The following is a 21971-nucleotide window of genomic DNA, read 5'->3' as shown; positions in this document are numbered from 1 at the left end:
GTCTGTGGAGATCGATGGTGGGAAAGGTGGCAGGGAATGGGCCAAGAGTCTGGAATCTCGTAATTCTGGGATACTATGTAACAGGCGATTAAAACTGTGATTAGCGTGAAAAGGCTTATTTGTTCGGGCTGTGACATTTTTACATACCCTCAGGATGGACGAGGGGAGGAAAGAGGGTTGGCAAAAATGCTGCTTTGCTACAGGTGAGTTGGAGTGGGTGCTCAGATACTTGGTGTTTTAGGGTGGGCTAGACAAGTGTTTAATTTTGGTGAAGCCGCGTGGGTCCAGCGTATCTGAATTTAAAGCCCACTCATTTAGTTTCAAGTGCTTAACAAATTACTAACATCTATTAATAACAATTTACTGGCATTGCTTTACTTAGTGCGTGGGGAAAGTAACTTGTTTTGATGGTTACATTTTTGAGACGTTGGTACCTGTTCTTATATAAATGAAAACATACTGGATAGTTTTGTTAAAGTGGATTTTTACCGGGATTTGGTTTGTGGGAGCTATCCATTGGGTAGCACAGACAGGTAAAGATGCATTGACTTTGCTTAGCTTTCTCTTTGGGCTCAAAATCATCGTTGTAATTTTTTTTTTTTTTTTTTTTGAGGGAAAAGGCTACACGCAGTTTGGCAATTGGTAAAACCGAAAAAAGGAGAAGTGCAAATTCTTTAACCAGCCTCACCTATTACTTACCATTACCCCCTGAACATTGCAGTCACTCTGAACTAATATGTACAACAAATATAACGTGAACTATGTACATAATGTATAACACTTTCAATAGCTGCTCAGGAAAATGAAAACAGGTGAAGTTAATTTTAATAATTTTACTTAACCGAATATCTCAAAATAGTATTGAAGCTGATGTGCACTGTTTTAAAGTTAGCCTTTGAACCACCACAGGTTCTTGTCCCACAAAAACCCATTAAAAAGGAATTCACATACTTTTTAGGTAAGTAAGCAGAGAAGCAAACTTTATTCAAGAAAGTGATGAAAAGTTTATTTAAAAAGGAAAAAGAACAAAGCAAAGACTGCAAGGCAGCAATGGGAAGAAGGGCAAAAGAACCCATGGCCGTGTTTGGGGGGCTTATTTAACCCTTTTCCTCTATTCTGAAATCTCCTCAACCTCTTGGTGACTGGCTCTCTCTTGGTGGCTGTACTTCCTTGAGCAGCTGTGTCCAGTTTTAGAGGTCTGATCTTAGTCTTTCTTTATCTGCTCCTGTCCAAGTCCTCTTAAAATTACTCTCCTTATTATCCTTAACATTTACTGTCCTCATTAACCTACTGGATTTCTCTGCCCTTATCTCAGAAACTTTTGTAACTGTCGCTCTCAAGCTGCCTAATTAACCCTGATTTGCCCTAGGACTCATGCCCCTCTTATTTTTTTAGCTTTTTGTATACTTAGCCTCTTTTACTTCCCTTTATCATTACTACTTAGATATATCATTTTCTTGGAAGCTGGAAGTTTTTTAATGGCATACATCAGTTGTATCTTAATTTTGTATCTCCAACTTCATCCATAGTTCAGTGCCTCACACTTATGTTCAGTGAATGAATGGTGATTGTGTGATCTTTTCATTTGACTGATTAAACTTTGGGATTACATACTGAAGATGTTTTCACTTGATCCTTGTTTCAGAAATCTGTGGAAACTGACTTGAGATTGATTATGCTTTAAATTTTAAGTGTAGCATTTACTTTGATGGGGCCTGGAGTCAAGGAAATGTTACTTTAAATATATTTTGATTTTTAATTAAGAGTGGACTGAATAAATAATGGTAGTAGTATGAAGAAATGCTTAGGCACATCCTGGATAAGAGGCAATAAACTCCTTAATTTTTTGTTTCTTAGTTTTTTCCATTGTAAGAGAAAAAAAATGAGTTTTAAAGCTTCAATATCATTTTTACATTTATCTCATCTTCACTTATTTTTCTTTGTGGGTAAAGAGATCATAGTTATTCCACTAGGTGCCAGTTTTGTGAGTTCTTTGCTGGCAACAGAGGTATCCAGGCAGCAATGTTTTATACAAAGAAGCTAAGCACAAGAAATTATAGGAAACTAATGTTTCTTTGACTTTACACCCTTATTTTATTAAAACTAAGAACACTTTTAAAGTCATAAAAATCAGATGATCATTACGTTTTATATCTTAGAATATATAGTGAAATGTAAATTTACTCAGCTTTATTTGAAACTACATGCAAAGGAGGGATTCTGGTACTGAAGATTCTTATGGTGAGCCGATCTTTTTTCTGACTTGTTATTTGTTACCTCACCATTTGGGGACCTTTTTGTTTTTTTTTAAAGATTTATTTATTTGTGCATACAGAACTGGGGTACAAGCCAGAGGTGCAAGGGGTGTGAGAGGCTTCACCAGAGACAGAGTAGGGAGCTAACAGGCCTACTGACAAAGACACTGCTGAGGGGAGCAGTGGGTGGGTCTGGAGAGGTCTGCTGCACCATGTGGGTCACCTCCGGGGCCAGGGATCAAACTTATGCTGAAGTGGCTTTAGCTTCTTAGTGCTGTGCTTTAACCCGCTGCACTACCAAGGAGGGCCTGGGGACTTTTCTTTCTTTTTTTTAAAGAAAGCTTATATGAATGAAAAATAATAAAAATAACAAATTAATCATCAAAGTGTTAGAATTGATAGTTTTCTAGCATTGTCATAGTAAGTACTCTTTGTGATTAAGAATAAATTTATAAATCTGTAAGCACTAATTCATCTGATTCTCTTATCTGTATAGGGGGCTAGGTAACTAGGTGAAAACAAAAAAAACAAAAAGCCCAGTAAAATGTTCAATCTCTATATAATGCCTTTTTGATTTGCTGGTTTTTCTCTGTTCTTAGAATTTTAGACATTTAAATATTATTTGAAAAAGGGAAGATAACATTTAAGAAAAACATTTATAGAATGAAGTCATTACTATTCTATTTGGAATAGTATACAATAATCATTCTACAAAGTATAAGTGGTGTTGGAGTTACCATGGTGAACTAGACAAACATCTGTTTTCCTGGGTTTCTCTTTCATTTAGTGTGAGGGGAAAAATGTAAAATATTTCCAATATTAACAAGATTTGTGAAGAAAGTAATAAGAGCTGAGCTCTCTTTAGTGGGACTAGCAGAGGACCATCTTTGGAAAGGCAGAATTTGTTCTGAGAACAGGATGCAGAGGAATTGCTTTTGTGAAGTTCTAGGGGAAAGATCTTCTAGGTCAAGGGGGCAGCACGTGCACAGTCTGTGAGTTGGCAACAGGTTTGGCATGTTAGAAGCACAAAAACGATCCTTTTAGCTGAAAAAGTAGATGAGAGGATAGTGTCATGAGATAAAGATGGAGGAGACAGAGGGCTGCACATCAGAGTCTGAGGTTCCGTTAAGAAACCTGGGTCTAGGAGCCCTTGATGTCTGTTAAGCAGGGGAGCACTGCTTTTTGATCTGTGCCCAGTCATTTTCTCTGAGGGCTTGTGAAGAATTGACTGGGGAAACAAGGATGAAAGTAGTCTATCAGGAGGCTGTTGCAAAATTCAGGTGGAAAAAAGATGGTGGCTTTCAACTAGGACAGTAGCAGTAGAGATGCTAAAAAGTGATCAACCCTCAAAAACGGACTAACATAGGTTTTGTTAAGGGGAAGAATGTCCTAAAGGAACTGCAGAGTTTTGTGGACTCCACCCCCTACTCCAGCTTTCTGGATTCTACCCCCTACTCAAGTGATTGGAAACTACAACTCCCAGCAGTACTAAGGAGAGAACTGCAAGGACCCAAGGGTGGAGCTAAGCAGGCATTCTGGGACTTTGGGGGATAGAGAGCAGTTTTCCAACTGTCACTCTGGAGAGGTAACGGTTCTCTCTCTCTGGAGCAACTGCTCTCAGGACGGTGGGACTGGGGGATAGCAGTTTTAGTTTGAGACTAGCGCTCCAAGTTAGCAGAGCTGGTAAGATATTCCAGTTACTTTGTATCCCTCTCTCCCTACTTTGTTCCTTTCCCTTTTTGTAAATAAACCCATTAGCCTTTTTGTGTGTGTCTGCACAAAATTACATTTTAAGCCAGGGTGAGGACCCACAGACAGGCAGCCCAAGTTCACTGGGGGCTACCCTGTAACACTTTTCTGGCACTCCAGTGCGCCTAATTTACACCCATGGTTGACCAGCCCAGGTATCTTGCCGTGGTCACTGTAAGTGCATTAAGTGCATTAGGTCTGCAGGACACATGGCTTCTTTGTTTTGATTCATGAGAACTTTTTTTTCCCTCTTTGTATTTAGCTCTTGCTGATGTTTACCACCATGACTGACCAGTTTTATCCCTTGCTTAGGTTCTTTCAGATTTATTCCAGCCTTAATGTTTCAGTACTCTTTCCCCACTGAATATCACCACCAGTTTTATAAATATCACTAATCTGGTGATCACTAATCTGGTGAAATCTGGTTTATGGCAAATGCTGTTTGTTGGTTTTATTCTCCTCTTTGGGTGGCTTCCAAGCCATTCCTGTTTTGCAGTCTGTGCTTCTGGGTGACTTCTTGATACTTTGTGTCAATATCATTTTTTACATTTTCGCTCTGTGAGAGGAAGTGGTGGGAGCTCCTGTTCTTTCACTGCAAACTTGCAACAAATTCAGGCTCTTACTGAAAACATGCAGCAGCAAATACAAGGCGCTTAATTTAGTTACAAACAATATTAAAAATGGGAATCGGATTGCCCTTGACTCTATGCAAGCCCAGATACAAGATGCCTTCCATAAATTAGATATGGCCTAGAATTGTATTATGGCACAGAGAAGGGGTAAGCCTTTCCCTGAGGACTGCAGGAGGGCAGAGTTAGAAGAGGAGGATTTTTACTTGCTTAATACCCTAAACCGCTTTAGGAAAGAATTGTTCCCTGCATAGCAGTGCCCCTCCTGTGGAAACTCCTAAGGCCCCTCTACAAACTTTAAAGTTTCCTATGCAAACTCCTGAGGCCTTATAACCTCCATTGCCCTCTGAAGAAGGAACTAACATGCCTTCTCCATCCCATACTAGACAGGGCACCCTTTTTGGAAGTAAGAATCGCCCTGACACAGGGCAGTTCCCTCTTAGATGTATGGCAGTGGGTGGCTTAAATGCACAAGGACAGCCTGCTGGGTACTTTTGGTCACACAATCCTTTTAGTACAGCAGACCTCCTAAATTGGAGAAGCTCTGTTCCTTCTTACAGATCCTAAGAGCATGGTGAAATTATTTGCCTCTATCTTTCTCTCCTCTGAAAACTGACCATAGGTACAAGGTATCCAGGAGGGAGGGACAGAGATGGATGAGGAGTGAAAATGTCAAGGGGAAGGATGTCCTAAAGGAACTCTGCATAGTTTTGTGGACTCCACCCCCTCTACTCCAGTGATTGGAAAAGACAACTCTCAATAGTACCAAGGAAGAACTGAGAGGACCCAAGGGCGGAGCTAAGCAGGCATTCTGGGACTTTGGGAGATAAATAGAGTGGTTTTCCAACTGTACCTCTGGATAGGTAACAGATCTCTCTCTCTCTCTCTGGAGCAACAGTGCTCAGACCGTGAGATTGGGGGTTAGCAGTTATTTTGTGACTAGAGTTCCAGGTTAGCAGAGCTGGTAAGATACCAGTTACTTTGTATCCCTCTCTCTTCCCTGGGTTGTTTCCTTTTCCTCTCCCCTTTTTGTAAATAAACCCATTACCCTTTTGTTTGTGTCTGCAGAAAATTAAATTTTAAGGGCTGGGGTGAGGACCCACAGACAGGCAGCCTAGTTCCACTCTGGGCTACCCTGTAACAAAAACAGAAGAGTACAGGAGTACTTGCTTAACACTGTGGGTTCTTTAGTGGTGAGAGAACTATGATGACCACACTTGAATTGAGAAATCATATGTTGTCCAAAAATTAACTAAGATGTAAGAGTACTACATTTAAACATTTTAAAAAATAACCAAAACTATAATACATTTTGGTGATAATAGTTTGAATAGTGGGATGTGAGGATAAAAAATGCATTTTGCATAGTCCTTAGTTTTGGGGGGTGAATGATGTAGTAGGTATAGGTGCTATTTAGTGAGATCAGAAAAATGTGAAAGAGTAGGGGTGAAGGGATAGTTGTGATTTTGATTTTGAAGATTTTTAGATACATTGATGGAGTTGTCAAATAGGAAGGTGGAGATAGAAATTCAGGGTAAAAGAAATCTAGGTGAGTCTACTTAATGAGAGAATATAGGAAAAGAAATATGTGGTGCCTTGTATATTTCAACCTTTAGAGATTCAGAAGAGAAAGCAGATTTAATAAAGGAGTCTGAGAAGAGACAGCGAGAGAAGTAGTAAGAAAACCAGGAAAGTAGATGCACTGAAAGCTAAGTAAAAAAAGATGTATTAGTAGGTTGGGGCTGGTTAGTCATGTTCAACACTGCTGAAGTTGAGGACTAATAGGACAGAAAATTGGCTCTTGGATTTAGGAAGATGGATGTGATTGTCAAGCTTGACAATAACTATTTCTTTGGAATGACAGTTATGAGAATCTGATGAGTGTGGGTTCTAAAAGAAAGTGGTTGGAAAGGAAATGGAAATAAGATTCTAGATTCCTCTTCAAAAGTTTGTATTGGAAGATTGGAGTAGAGAAATTACAATAGGACATGGAGCTATAGCAACAGTTTTATTAGAACCTCCTTGTTAAGAGTTTTCCGGTAGAGAGGGTGCAGTTGCAGGAACACAAACCTTGGTGTGCATAGAAGGTACTGGAAAGGAGACAGGTGAAAGGTTTAGATTTACAAGGAGTGGATACTCCCTGAGTTTCAGCAGGGGGAGGGTAACAGTATTGGGATAAATGCACATGGAGGGGCCTCAGAGGTGAGGTAGTTCCCATTTCATTGTTATTGAAAAATTGAAGAGGTCACTCAGCAAAGAGTCAGAAAACTTGCTGTTTACTTCACCTTTTATTAACTGATCACGACCTAGATAAATCACTTGTGATGTTGGGTGTAAAGTCACAGTGTTTTTCTGCTTTAGCTGCCTTAATCTAAGCAAAGAATGAGTCCCTAGGTTTCTTTTTATGTCTAATTGTTATGTAATAGGAATAAACTATAGGACTTTTTTGTTTATACTTTATAAGGAAAATTAATAGTTATTAATAATTGCTTTACCTTATTTTTACCTGTTTCTTCCTCTTTTGTCTATTTTTCCTGTCTTTGTCTTTAATCTGTTAACTTTTATTTGATGATTTGCTAGTTTAAGCTGTTTTCTGAGAGTACTGTCAGTAAGGCAAGAGTGATTATACATGGACTAAGAACTAATTTTTTAAAACAAATTAATAGGTATCCATTTTCCAGGGAGACTTAGAACTTTGTATTTTAATTTCTAAGGAATATTTGTCTTGTAAATGTCATTAGAATTGTAACATAGTGTGGAATCATAGAACTACATGTAGTTAGGAATATCTCTCATCTTTTCAGAATAGATCTTAAAGAGCCACAAGTTTGACAAAGATAAGAAAATATTCTGTACTGTTGCTGAGGCTATTCTTGAATTCTCTGTTAAGAAAACAGTTTAGTGTAATTTGCCATGCAGTATCTTTAGGAAATACATAAAAGACATGTGCATAATTTATTATGATTGTTTTTCTTTATTGTCTTTCTTCAATGCCCAAAAACTCTCTGTGTATTCTTGTTCATTTTGGATTCCTCATTGTCTAAAATGACATCTATGTAAGTAATTTTTGTTGACTGAATGAGTACATGCAGTGAATAATAGTTTCATGGACTTTGGAAAAGTGTTTATATCAATTTTTTTTAAATGGTTGAGAATACTTCTGAGAAATAATGGGTTTAAAAGGACATATTTGTTAAAGTTACAGATCTGATCATATATATTTGTCACCTCTTGGAGACAACATTAAAATCATATAAATGAAAAAAAGTAATACTTATAGATAGGGTAATTGGATACTCTCAGAATATAATAGTACAACATTTTTCTAAACATGCCAAAGTGTAATAATGATGAATGAAACTATCAAAAAATAGAGATATCTCAAAATATTCAAAAGCAAACTTCAGGAAAAGGTGTATTCTTAGAGAATTTTGAAATACAAAGTCAGGAAATATGGTTGAATAATGCAAAACCATTCATGAAATAGTTCTACTCATGAACAGCAGGCTCTTGGTATAATACTCTCTGATACTTGTTCATACTTCCCTTTTCTATCAAAAGTACAGAGATAATTTTTTCTAGAAATAGACAAAAACAGCACTGAGGGAAAAGTACAGTTACCATAGTGAACATTTGTGTATAGAGATAAATCCTCTTTGTTTTTTGGGAATCCCTTGCTGATGATTCTATTCTTTCTAAAGCAAGATGACCTGTCAGTAAGCCTTGCTCACATGCATAGGGGTTCCATTCATTCATTCTTTTAAATAATTAATAACAATAATTACCTTCCAAAAGAAAAACTGGCACCATGTAAGACAAAATAATTCCTGGACAGAAAAGGTCTTAAACAGAAAATATTTAATGTCCTCAGACATGAAGGTATCTCAATAAAGGAAGGTTAGAAAACTTATTTTAAGATTCAGAACAAGAAAAGAATTATTAGAAATAAACTTGTTTGCAACAATTTGAAAAGGGAGAACAGGTCTGTTATATAAGCAGTAGTTTCAAGGGAAATTAGAAATTATCAGAAAGAATATTTGTAGTACTTGAAGATAAAACTGCAGATTAAACGGGGGTGGGGGCAGCATGGGGGGAAAAATGCAGTTAGTGAAAAAAGACCCACATCTGGGCACCTGTTTATGAAATCTCAATCCCTCCTTTTATGGAAAAGGAGGGAAAATCCTAGAAATTCCTAGGGAGGAAAACAATGTATGAAATAATGACATTCAGATTAGCATATAACTAGCATGTAAATGGCATAAGGATTTTGTTGTTATTCATTATTGTTACATAGTGAGAACTCAAAAAGTACATATGAATAAAAGAATGACTGTAACAAGTATCTCACAAGCAGGTTTAGAAGAGCAATGTCTCCAAAGTCCTGAGAGAGAAAATGTAGAATTCAGAACCTATGAAAAGGAGTATATGGCAAAATAAAGAGATCCTCAGGTGCAAAGACACTGAACATTTTCCTCCTAACTCATGTACCCTTTCTCAAATTATCAGAGACTAGTAAAATGATTATTGAAACTAATTAGGATGATGACTTGGGCTAGTAGAAATGTTGGATTAACTCAGGAATACAATAAAAGTAATTCCAGAATGACAGTAGTGCCAAAGTCTAGAAAGTAATTAGTTTAAGTTAGAATACAAAATCACTGACCTCCAAGGAAAAACATTTGTAAGAGGAAGAATGGAGTGTAATAGAATTTCAGACTGTTGTAGATAGAATGAGTAAGACACTTGGTAATGGTAGTAGTGATGATTTGCTAAGAAGGATATTTTGTCCTTTAAAAAAAAATGTTTTCAGTCCCACCAAAACTGCACAAGTATTTTTCTTTGTCCACACTTGTGAACACTTCTTTTTGACATAAACCTGACTCACAGGTATGAGATGATAGCTATACTTTTGATTTACATTTCTTTAATAAGTGATTTATATTTTCTCACATACCTGCAGGCCATCTATAGGTCTTTTGAGAAAAGAGTCTGTTGAGATTTCTGCCCATTTTTTTTATCAAGTTCTTTGTCTTTTGTTGTGTTTATGCATATATAAATATATATATTCTTTATATATATATATATTCTTTATATATATAGTTCACTGTTGAGCAAGTGAATTGTGAGTATCTCTTCCTGTTCAGTAGGAGTCTTTGGTTTCTTTCACTGTTCAAAAGTTTTTTACTTTGATATAGTCTGGTTTGTTTATTTTCACTTTTGTTTCTCTTGTCATTGGAGTTAAGTTCCCCAGAGACATCTCTAATGTCTGAGGTCAATGAGCTTATCACTGCGGACAGATGTTTTCTTTTTTTCTAGAGGGGTTTATGCTAAGTGAAATAAGTCAGAGAAAGACCAATACTGTTTGGTTTCACTCATATGTGGAAGATAATACAGTGAACAAACAAAAACTCTCTTATTTCTAATAAAATGGGTACCAGATGGGGAAAGGAAAAGGGAGCAGGTAAATTGAGAAAGGGAGTCAACTCCTGGTGGTGATCATAATGGAAGATATATAGATATTGAATTATTGGACTATCTGAAACCTATGGTATTTTAAACCAATGTTACTTGAAAAAAAAATAAATAAAAGGGTAGGAATTCTATGGGAAAAACCCTGCATAACCAACATGTAGTTGTATGTTACCACTATTTAAAATGAGATACGAGTTAACTGCTTATTTTTCGTACTCTTAAATTGTTAATTCAATAGTGTAAGCATGAAAGAACAAGCCTTTGAAATATTTATCCCAGGAAGCAGGGTTTGGATAATGGAACAGTGGCTATCTCAAACCTCTACACCCACTTCCCTTTTACTGTATGTATACTTTTGGTGAGTAGGGGATGAATGGCACGTAATGTTCTGTGGATTCTTCTTGGATGCATATTCTTTACCATGACAAGTTGGGTAGCACCTCTGATTTAGATGGGTTAGACCATCTAAAGAATTGTTATCATACCATATGGTTAACTTTTTTGTTTGCTTTTAACCTTTCTAGGATCTTTTTAATTTTTGTTTTAATTTTCCTACATCATTGTTCACTTTTGTATACTATTTGATTTCTCCCCTCAGGTATAGTCCCATTAATTCTACCACCACATCACTCAGGAATCATCACCATGGTCCCTTCTGTTCTTCCCTCCCATTTTGACCCCCGTCCTGCCCCACTCCAGCTTCTGCTGCAGATCTATAGTTTGCCTGCAAGTTTTTTCTTTTTCCTGACCCTTTGCTTAGTTTCCTTATATTCCATCTATAAGTGGAACCATCCAATATTTTTTTCTTCTGGCTTCTTTAATAACTTTTGACTGTATTTATTACTGAAATTAAAACTCAAAGTCATTGACAAGGAGTAGTAATCAGAATTTGCTGAATATCTTGCATGTTTGAATTATAGATGTAATTGTAAATATAAATATATTATGTGTATAAAGAGTTTATGTATTATATATTGTTTATAATAAATTGATATTTACTTAACGTTTGTTGTTGATAGTTATTGAATTATCCTTTTTAATCCTCAGAACAATTTTCTGAGGTAATTACTATTATTCCCATTTTATAAATTAAAAAATTTAGATTGAGATGGGACCATTTTCAGATGTACACAGCTAATAAATGGTAGAGTCAACTTTATTGCTCTAAGCCATCATCCCTTTTATCTAGACAGATTTTTTAAATGTATAAATATTCTTTCATTGTTCCAGAGTGAAAGATTAAGCTGATTTTTATATTTTTTAATATTAATGGTTGTTCCTGGAATTGTTGTTAGCTATTGTTCAATAGCTAATCATAATAGAATAAGATTGCCAGACACTAATGTACCAGAAATAATATAAAAGTTCTAAGTTTGGTTTTTAAAAAATTTTCTTTTACTAAGAAAATTTTAAATGAAAATAGAAGTGCAACTATTGGAATGATGAACCTGCAGAGTGCAAGTTTCCATCATCCATGTTCACACAATTAGTAACTCATGGCCAATTTTATTTCCTCTCTACATTTGCCTACTTCTCCCGGGGTTATTTTGAAACCAACCTCAGACATTAGTTAATCTTACCTATAAATACCTCAACATATATCTCTAGGAGCTTAGGATTTTTAGAAAAAATATCCACATTATCATTTTCTTATCGAAAGTAATAGTAATTCCTTAATGTCATTAAAAATCTAGTATTTAAATTTTCCTGATTATCTTATTTTATCGGTTGAAATAAAGGCCAGAGATTACAAGTGATTATATTCCTTAAGATTTTCTTAATAGTAAAAACATATTCTCCCTTCTTTGCTTGCAATTTTTATGTGAAAGAAACCACTTTATATATGAGAATTTGCCACAGTTTGGATTTTGTTAATTGCTTCATTATACATTTATCTCTTGTATTTCCTGTAAATTGTCATTTACTTTCATAGGTGTGATCAGAATCAGCTTTGATTTTTCTTTTGGGATAGAGAGATAACATCAGTGTTTATTGTGTCCTATGTGGAGTTGCAGTGTGTCTGGTTGTTTCTGTTCTGTGGTGTTATTAGCCATTAATAATCATTGTCCAGCTTCATTATTTCTTTGGTAGCTATAAAATGGCAACATGCTAAATTTTCATCCTAATATTTCCTTTTTTATTAACCAGAGAATTCCACACAAACACACTACCCTTATCTACTATTTTGTTATTTTGAGATGCAGCTTGTAATAACAGTAGTGTTACAAAAGACTTGTAACAGTACAAGCTAGAACACGTTTGCTTTTTTCTGATTATATACCAATTTTCAAATGAATAAATTGGTTCACCTATCATCTTCTAAAAGGTGACCAATTTGTTTTTAAAAATATCATCATGGATTTAAACAGACTTAATATTTTTTAATCCTTGGTGATGTAATACTTATTGATGAAATTGTCCCATCTGGCTGGCTGGCTGGAACTTTTTCTAGTTGACTCCTAGTACCTTTGTCACCACCTAGAATGTCTAGTTTTCTAGATTCTTAGGCTTATCTCCTCAGATGTAGAATAAGAATTTTTATCAGGATCTTTAGTTTCTTTCAGAGAAAATAAGTATTATATGCTGCATAAGTGCTAGAAATGTTTATTGCAACAACTATGGTTATGATCCATATTTCTAGGTTATTTTGGTCTTTAGGAAATAATTTTAAAAATATATAAAATCTGTAATGAATTCATACTGCTACTCCTAATTCAAATTTCGGATTACAGAGTTTTAAAACTCATACTAACTTATATTTGTTTCTTCCCATGTTGGAAAATTCTAATGTCCAACTGCACCAACATAATTCCTCATTTGCTTATCTCACAGTACAGATGTCTTCTGAATGTAATGATGATTATTGAAAATGGTTTTTAAAAGTTTTTTTTTATTATGATATCCTCACTAGAGATATAAAGTCAAACCTATGTGTTTTAAAATCTTTTGAACTAATTAATCTGAGGTTTTGCTACCAGCTGTATGTGTAGTTAGATTGGTTTACTTAACTTTTTTCTATTTATAGGAAATGCTTTTTAAAAATATAACTTCTAAACATAATAATTCCCAAAGTGGAGTCTAGAAAAGTTAGACAAAGACGTCTAGCTCCTTTCCTGGAGCTCTGCTTTCTTCTCCTCCTATAGTTCAATAGACTAGCCACCATTGTGTGTGTATGTGGATATATAGTTTTTGAAATTAATTAAAATACAAAGAAATAAAAGATTACTACTCAGTCATAACAGGACACATTTCAAGTGCACAATAATATGTGGCCAACTACCATATTAGGCAGCACAGATTATAGAACATTTCCATTATTTTTATTTTTCAGTATGAATTTGTTTTTATTTAAATGTTATGTGATACTTTGAAACCAGCTGTTAATAAGACTGATGGCTGTAACCTGATTTTAGCATGATTGTTCTGTGTTTTTCCACATTTATTTTGGTTGCATAGTGTAGAAACAATCCTGTCTTACAACTGATGACTAATGAGTTTTTTTTTCATTGATATAATGACATGTAAGTTTCAGATGTGCATCATTACAAATCAGCATGTATATATATTAAACTACCACTTTTAAAGTCCAGTTCTTTCTTTCATTATACAAAACTCATTTCACCTGAATTATCCATCTTTCTTGTTGAATTTGGACACAACTAATTCATCTTACCAGGTTTTCCTGTTCTGTTTTGTTTATGCCACATGTTTTTTTCATACACCACATGTGAGTACAATCATATGGTATTTGTCTTTCTCCATCTGACTTATTCCACTAAACGTAATACCCTCTAGGTCCATCCATGTTAATTGCAAATGGTAGGATTTCATCCTTTCTTTCCTAACTTAGTATTTCATGGTCTATAAATACATTGCAGCTCTCTCTCTTGTGTGCACTTAGGTTGTTCCCAGCTCTTGACTATATTGACCAGCTCTTAGGTCAATATAATAGAAGCACAATAAATGTGAAGGTACATGTATCTTTTTAAATTCATGTATGTGTATTTCTTGCCTAAATATACAGAAGAGAACATTTCCATTCTTGTTGAAATCTCTATCAGACAGCCTTGCCCTAGAGAGCCTATTCCCCAACCTCTCCCCTCTTAAATCTTTTTTAAAAATAGAAAAATTAGGCATAATGATAACTTATAGTCCTTAAATAAATGATAGCATACTATATATGCTCTCCCACCCCCATTTTCCTTATATTCCTTAGATCACTCAAGATTGGAATGAATATAAAGGGATAATCCTTATTTAAAGCATTAGAGTATCATACTTAGTATATGGATATTTAGTGTGATATTGCCAGTTCCATATTGAAGATAGCTTTTTTTCATTTTTATAAAAACAATTTTTATAATTATATTTTGTACATTCTTCATTTTTTACATTTTTTTCATCTCAGTTGTAATCCCTGTGGACTTCCCACCACCACTTCACCCATGTGCCATCACCATAGTCCCATATGCTCTTCCCACCCCAGTTTGATCTTCCCTCATAGAATGTGTCTGGTTTATAATTGTTAGTTGATGCTCCTTTTTACTTTATTACAATTATTTATTTTACCCCCTCCCCACCCCCCCGGATCCCTTACACTCCAGCTATGAGTGAAACCATCTGGTATTTTTCTTTTTCTTTCTGGCTTATTTCACTAAGCATGATCTTTTCCAGTTCTATCTATGTTACCACAAATAGAATGAGTTTATCTCTTTTGATTGCTGACTAATATTCCATTGCGTATATATACCACATCTTCTTGATCCAGTCATCATTTTTGGGCATTTGGGTTGATTCCACATCTTCCGTATTGTAAATAGGGCAGCAATAAACATATGGGTGCAGGTGTCCTTTTCAATTATTGTTTTTGTATTCTTTTGGGTAGATACCTAGGATTGGAATTGATCATATGGAAGCTGTATTTTTAGCAGTTTGAGAAACCCCATAGCTTTCCATAGTGGTTGTACCAGTTTACATTTCAACAGCCGTGTAGAAGAAGAGTTCCTTTTTCTCCACACCCTCGCCAACATTTATTGTTGCCTTTTTTTTTTTTTTATGTGCCATTCTTACTGGTGCGAGGTGGTATCTTATTGTGGTTTTGATTTGCATTTCCCTTATTACACGTGATGATGAACATGTTTTCATGTGCCTGTTGGCCATATACATTTCTTCTTTGGAAAAGTGTCTTTGTAGCTGTTCTGCCCATTTTTTTATGGGGCTGTTCACTTTATATTTGTTGAGTTTTGTAAACTCTTTGTATATCTTTGTGATCAGTCCTTTATTATTCACATTATGTGGGAAAATTTTCTCCCAGTCAGTGGGATATCTGTTTTAGGTATGTGTTTTTTGCTGTACAGAGCTCTTAAATTTGATGTAGTCTCAGCTGTTATCCTTTCTTTCACTATCATTGCTTTGGGTGATGTTTCTTTAACAATGTTACTGAGGTGTATGTCATGTAGTGTTTCACCAATATTTTCTTCTAGATATTTTATGGTTTCAGTCTTATGTCTAGTTGTTTAACCCATTTTGAGTTGGTTTTTGTGTATGGTGTGAGGAACAAGAACAGACATATAGACCCACGGAGTTCAACAGAAAATCCAGATATAAATCCACAGCTTTCTGGACAGCTAATCTTTGACAGAGGAGCAAAGACTATGTAAAGGACAAAGAAAGTTTGTTCAACAGTGCTGGGAAAGCTGGGCTGCTACATGCAAAAAAAAGAAGTTTTAAAAATTGTTTTTATTGAGATAACTGTGATTGGCAACATTGTATATAATCTATGGGTAAAGGTTCACACCTTTTCAGATGTATATTATATACCATACCCACCACCAGAACACCCATAATCTACCACCTTAGTCCACTATGCCTTCTTCCCACATTGCTCTCCTCTTTCTGTCTCTCTCTCTTTTAGCTTCAGTTCTACAGTCAGATTTTTTGTTGGTTTAGTTTTCCTATTCCTTTATTTGTCTGTATTCCCATGTGAGTGATGACATGTGGTATATTTCTTTCTTTCTGCCTTATTTTGTGTACCATAACCTACTCAATCCAGTTCTTTGATGATCATTTTGATTGTTTTAATCTTCTCCCACAACAGTAGCACTGCAGTGCTTACTAGGGATAGGGATGCTGCCTTGTGCATTTCTTTTTTTTCATTTATTGTTGGAACCACTATACTTGCAATGCAAATTTCACCATAGATTTTTTTCCTAAATATTAAAAGCTATTATTTTAACTAAAACAATTCATTTTATTGCTAAATAAAAATATATTGAGAGGGAAATTATCTGAAAGTCATTTTGCCCAGAAATTTACTCTATTTTGTTAAATATGTATCTTTGCAAATTTCTTCAGCCTTAAGTTCAGATAAGAAGAGTACTTCCTATTTTCAGTGTTTTTTCAATGAACTGATGTTGTTGAGCTCATTCTGTATGCACCAGTTTGATTTTTTTTTTACCACAATAGTATAAGAATATTCCTAGTTAACACAAATCTATTTAAACATTTCTGACAGATGCATATTATACTATATTGATTTTCATGGCATTTTTTTTCCTTTTAAAAATTTATTTATTTATGCATACAAGAACTGGGGCACAGACCAGAGGTATGGGGGTGAGAGGACTCACCAGAGACAGAGGAGCAGAACAGGAAGATGTACTGTTCTGATGTACTGAAATACACTGCTGAGGGGAACAGTAGGCAAGAGAAGTGAGGTCTGCCATGCCATGTGGGTCACCTCCCTGGCTAAGGATTGAACTTATGCTTCAGTGGCTGAAGACAGCCTCATACTGCTGTGCTCCAACCAGGGAGTGCCACCAGGGAGGGTCCAACTCACAGTATCATTCTTCATTCTACAGTGATTAGACCTGTATGTTGATTCATTGAAAAATTATACTGCATTAAACAATTGTAATGACTTTTCTATTTTTAGCATTATTTTTTGGTATCTGAAAATAATGTACCAAAGGTTTAAAATACGATTAAAGTTTTAATACATCTTGTCAGCTTTTGCTTCAGAAATTCTATGATTTTTTTTTTTTTTTTGATAACCATTCTGGGATTTTTGAACGTTGTTTGGAAAAATCTTTGATAATTTGATAGGTTAAAAAATGGTATCTGGAGGCCCTCCCTGGTGGCACGGGTTAAAGCACTAAGAAGCTAAAGCCACTTCTGCATGAGTTCAGTTCCCGGGGGATCTGCCTGTTCTGCTCCCCACTCTGTCTCTGGTTAATCCTCCCATCTTCCACATCTCTGGCCTGTACCCCAATTATATATGAATAAATAAATAAGTCTTTTTAAAAAGATGGTATCTGGAGACAAATATTCCTATATGTATATCTTTTGTATTGCCTGGCATAAGTCATATGGTATAAGAAATTGACTTATGTGTTAAGTATGGCAACTATTTTCTTTCATGTTTGCCATTGTGTTTGATCAAATGTTTTTCTTTTAACTTGGTTGATTTTATTACATCAGTTTTACATATTTATATAGTCAACCTTCTATATATTTCTTTACTTTTAATTATCAGGCTTCTTCCTTACCCTCCTCTCACGGTCACCACCCTCTACCCTTGTCCCTCCCCCCCCCCAAATGGTGATTTGATCATTACTTGTCTGTTAAAAATCTGCATTTGTGTTTATTATGACTCTTAAGTCTCAGGTACTTTACATTTTATTATTATTATAAAGTATTTTATAGTATTATTGTAAAGTATCAGGTACTTTACATTTTATCTTCAGTCTCAGGTACTTTACATTTTATTATCTGTAGATAATAACATTGTCTTTTCCCCAAGTATCAAATAATATATGTGCAAATACAAATGAATCAGGACTTTTTAATATGCATTATTTTATTTTGCTTTTAGTATCATTTAACTGTAGAAATCTATTTCACAACTATATGATAAGTTTCATTCCCCCTTCCTTAATTGTAGGGTAAAAGTGTATCTTCTGGTTGCGAATGTGATTTGCAGACTACAGATAAATAGACAAGACAAATTTCCCAGATGTGAATATTACCAGGATCTGACGACTCTTAAAATATGTTCTTAAGACTTGTCATAGATTTTTCTGGAGAAAGAAATCTGTAAATTATATGAATAGAGATCATGGGAGAAAGAGGAAAAAGTTCAGATACTGATCAAGAAAATAAGTCAGGCAAACACCGTTACTCTTATAGTTCATCTGATTTTGGAACTACACCACAGTCTTCTGGCGAGTCGTCACTGGTCAATCCAGCTTCACCCACAAATACTAAAAGAGAAATTTCAGAGAACAAAGTGCATCATCAAGGTAAGCATTCTTGAAAAGAGTCCATTAGCTCTAGAGGACTCATTGTGAGTGCTTAAAGAAAGCTTGTATGAATGAAGCTTTTCTATTAGTATGTATATTGTGATGCATATTTAGAAGTTGACTGATTTAATTTTGAATATGGTAGATTTTTATAAATTTAAGTAAATATTGCCTATGTTAAAATATATTGTCCTGCTTTATAGTCAGTCATACTTTCCACAGCAGAAAGAACTTATAAACTTTTCACTTTGCTTCTGCTTTCTATGAAACTGAAAAGGCAAACAAAACACTTTCACCTTTATCTTAATTGCTAAAAAGTAATGAAAGGCAACAATATGAAGTAGTTAGTCTTATAAATTGAATAAAATAAAAAAATAAATTGAATAAAATTAAATACTAAGTTCAAATTAAACTGAGAAATAGAATTTGGGATTTGGGACTACCAGGCTTTCTTATTAAGCTGTGTTATGGTGGAAACATGATTATTCATTAATAACAGTTTTACTTATGAAAATATTACTAGTTTAGAATGAAGTATTAATACATATTTGATTACATAATAATCTATAAATCTATTCATTTTAATAAATTTCTGATGCACTAGTAACAAAATATAAAAAAACTAGTACATTATAAAAAATAAGACTATGGAAGTAATTATAGTGTATTGTAGTATGTTTATGAATACATCTCAGTTAAAACAATAGTGACAGTTTTTTTTTTTAAAGATTTGTGCATACAGAGCTAGGTTACAGGCCAGAGGTGTGGTGGATGAGAGGATTCACCAGAGACAGAGTGGGGAAGAGAACAGGCAGATCTACTGAAATACACTGCTGAGGAGAGCAGAGGGTGAGTCAGGAGAGGTCTGCCACGCCATGGTGGGTCACATCTCTGGTGGGGGATTGATCTCATGCTACAATGGCTTCAGAGAGCTTCATAATGCAGAGATTTAACCCATTGCGCCACCAGGGAGAGCCAGTGATAGTGGGGGAGTGTATGGTGAGAGGATTCACCAGAGATAGGGTGAGGAGCAGAACAGGCAAATCTACTGAAATGCACTGCTGAGGGGAAAGCAGCAGGCTAGGCAAGAGAGATCTGCTGTGCCATGTAGGTTAGTGTCATGTGGGTTAGTGCCATGTGGGTTAGCTCCCTGCCAAGGAAATTCGTGCTGTGGATGGCTTCATAGTGCTAATACTTAACCCCTTGCCCCATCAGGGAGGCTCAATAGCGATAGTTTAGATTGCAAAGCAAGGAGTGGTAAAAATGGGAGCTGAATATGGGTCATGTCATGAAATACTGAGCTGATACATTGTTTCTTTGGGGGAATAGTTAGCCATTGAAAAGATTTAAGCAGGGTTATAATTAAATTTGCCTTTATAAATTATTTTGAAAAGTAATATTTGATCTTTAAAAATATAAGAATATATATTCCTTTTGAAAGCTGCCCTCATGAACCCTTGATGTAGCTTCCTATAGCTGTCTGTGCTTTTAACAACTGGGTGCATTTATTCTTTTGTGAGCGTGTTGCTTCAGATTTTGGTCTTTTCATCCAGTCTGTCCCATTGAGCACCTCCTGTTTTGATTTTGTAGGTGAGTATGATCAGATATTAACTTTTATATATAATTGAAATAGACATTAGGGTTGAACCTTAGAAAATGTCTATTTATTCCCAACAAATAATTTTTATAACTATGGAATTATTGATAGAAGTACTTCAATTTTTCAGTCTTTCCCCATAAGCAATTTAGGAAGTCACCCTATTTAAGAAATCAAAATTCCTTTTTAGTTAGGAAAATATATATATATATATATATTTCTTACTACAATGTTTGCAGTCTCAGTGTAATCCCATAGAATTTTCACCACCAGTGCACCATAGACTGTTGTGTTCTTCCTTCCCTTTCTTGGTCTTTCTCCCTTTCTCTCTTCCTCCCCTGCGGAATGTCTCCGATTTATAGTTGTCTCTTTATTGTTTTGGTTTGTTGCATTTTTTTTTTCTCTTGGTCCCTTTTTTGGTTCCCTATATTTCTTCTATAAATGAAACCATCTGCTAGTCTTCTTTCTCCTTCTGATTTATTTCACTGAGCATGATCCTTCTAGCTCCATCCATGTTGCTGCAAATGACATTAGTTTATTGCTTTTGATTGCTGAATAGTATACCATTGTGTATATGCACATCTTTTTGATCAGGTCATCTATTTTGGGTTGTTTCCAAGTCTTACCTGTTATATGTAAATGATGCTGCAGTGAACATAGGGGTGCAGGTAACCTTTTGAATTAATGTTTTTCTCTCCTATGGGGAGACCCCTAGAAGTAGAATTGCCAGATCATGTGGTAGTTCCATTTTTATAAGGCTGAGGAACCTTCATACAGCTTTCCATAGTGGTTGAAACAGTTTAATTCCCATCAGTTTCTTTTTCTCCATATCCTCTCCAGTATTTGTTATTGCTTGTTTTTTTTTCCTAACACGTGCCATTCTCATTGGTATAAGTTGATATCTCACTGTGGTTTTGATTTGCAAGAAATAAAACTTTAAGCTTTATCTTGAGATGAAAATTGAGAAAAACTATGAAAAAGTTTCAGTTTTCAGCTTTGCCCAGAAAAATGTCAAATACCTAACTTTATCTGTATTACCTTGTGCTTTGCACTGTCTTCTAAATTAAATCTGTGGTGATTTGCCTGCCTTATACCAAAGGACCAAACCTATGACTTACCTTAAATAGTAATTTCTTTTGGTTTAATTTGCAATAATAACTAATGTAGGCTGAATTAAGGAAAGAACAAATATGATTAAAACGGCATATTGAACACTTTGATTTGCAGATTTGTTTGTTAGCATAGTCCTCCTTTCTCCTTTTTAATTTCAACATATATTGCTTTCAAAAATTGATGTTAGGTTACACATGTTTGTATACTACATATTCTGTTTTGTTTTACAAGATAAGTATCTTGAACTTTTAATAGACATCAGTTTCTCTTTACCACAGTTTTTTTAAATGAGTCAAATTATATACTTAAAGGGAGGAAAGATTGTCCCACCAGCTTTTTGGTTGTGACCTATGGAGTACATGAAGAATGTACACAACAGTCAGATATTTTCTTATCTATTTATATTTCATTTTGATGGTTTTAAAATGACAATAAAGGTGGGAAGAAAGCTGGGAAATATTTTTTAGTTCAGGCTGTTTGCTTTTAATGATCAGTTTGTAGTCATACTAAAAGAATGTGCTAAAAATAAATGTTCAGAGTTTTAGGATGTCAAAATGTTGGCTCTGGAAACTTCTGACTAAATAGTTGATATAAACTATTAGAAAAATTTTATCCTGATTCATACTGTACACCTATATATTTATATTATAGGCACTAACTTTTCAAATTAATTTTATTTGTATGAAGTCTTATTTGCTTAGCAGTGTAATTTTATACAGAAAAATCAGCTTTGAAGTAATTAACATTCATCTTTATACATAACCATTTTTTTTTCTTTTTTTTTTTATTAAAAAGTTTATTTTTACATCATTTTGCACATTTTTTTTTCATCTCAATTGTAATCCCCACGGGTTTC

General features: G+C 34.9%; 1 protein-coding gene across 1 annotated transcript in view; it reads left to right on the top strand.

The window, feature by feature from the left end:
* The first annotated feature begins 18221 nt into the window (after positions 1-18221).
* The window catches only part of LCA5 (Leber congenital amaurosis 5), a 22933-nt gene continuing 19183 nt past the window's right edge, over positions 18222-21971 (top strand). Inside the window, 1 exon segment of the mRNA XM_004673641.2 lies at positions 18222-18405. Coding sequence (XP_004673698.1) covers positions 18222-18405 — 184 coding nt within the window.

This window comes from Condylura cristata, unplaced genomic scaffold, assembly GCF_000260355.1.
Source record: "Condylura cristata isolate star-nosed mole 26May11 unplaced genomic scaffold, ConCri1.0 scaffold00001, whole genome shotgun sequence".
NCBI classification, from domain to species: Eukaryota; Metazoa; Chordata; class Mammalia; order Eulipotyphla; family Talpidae; genus Condylura; species Condylura cristata.
Note: the sequence above shows the minus strand (reverse complement) of the source record. Positions and strands in the feature narration are given on the sequence as shown.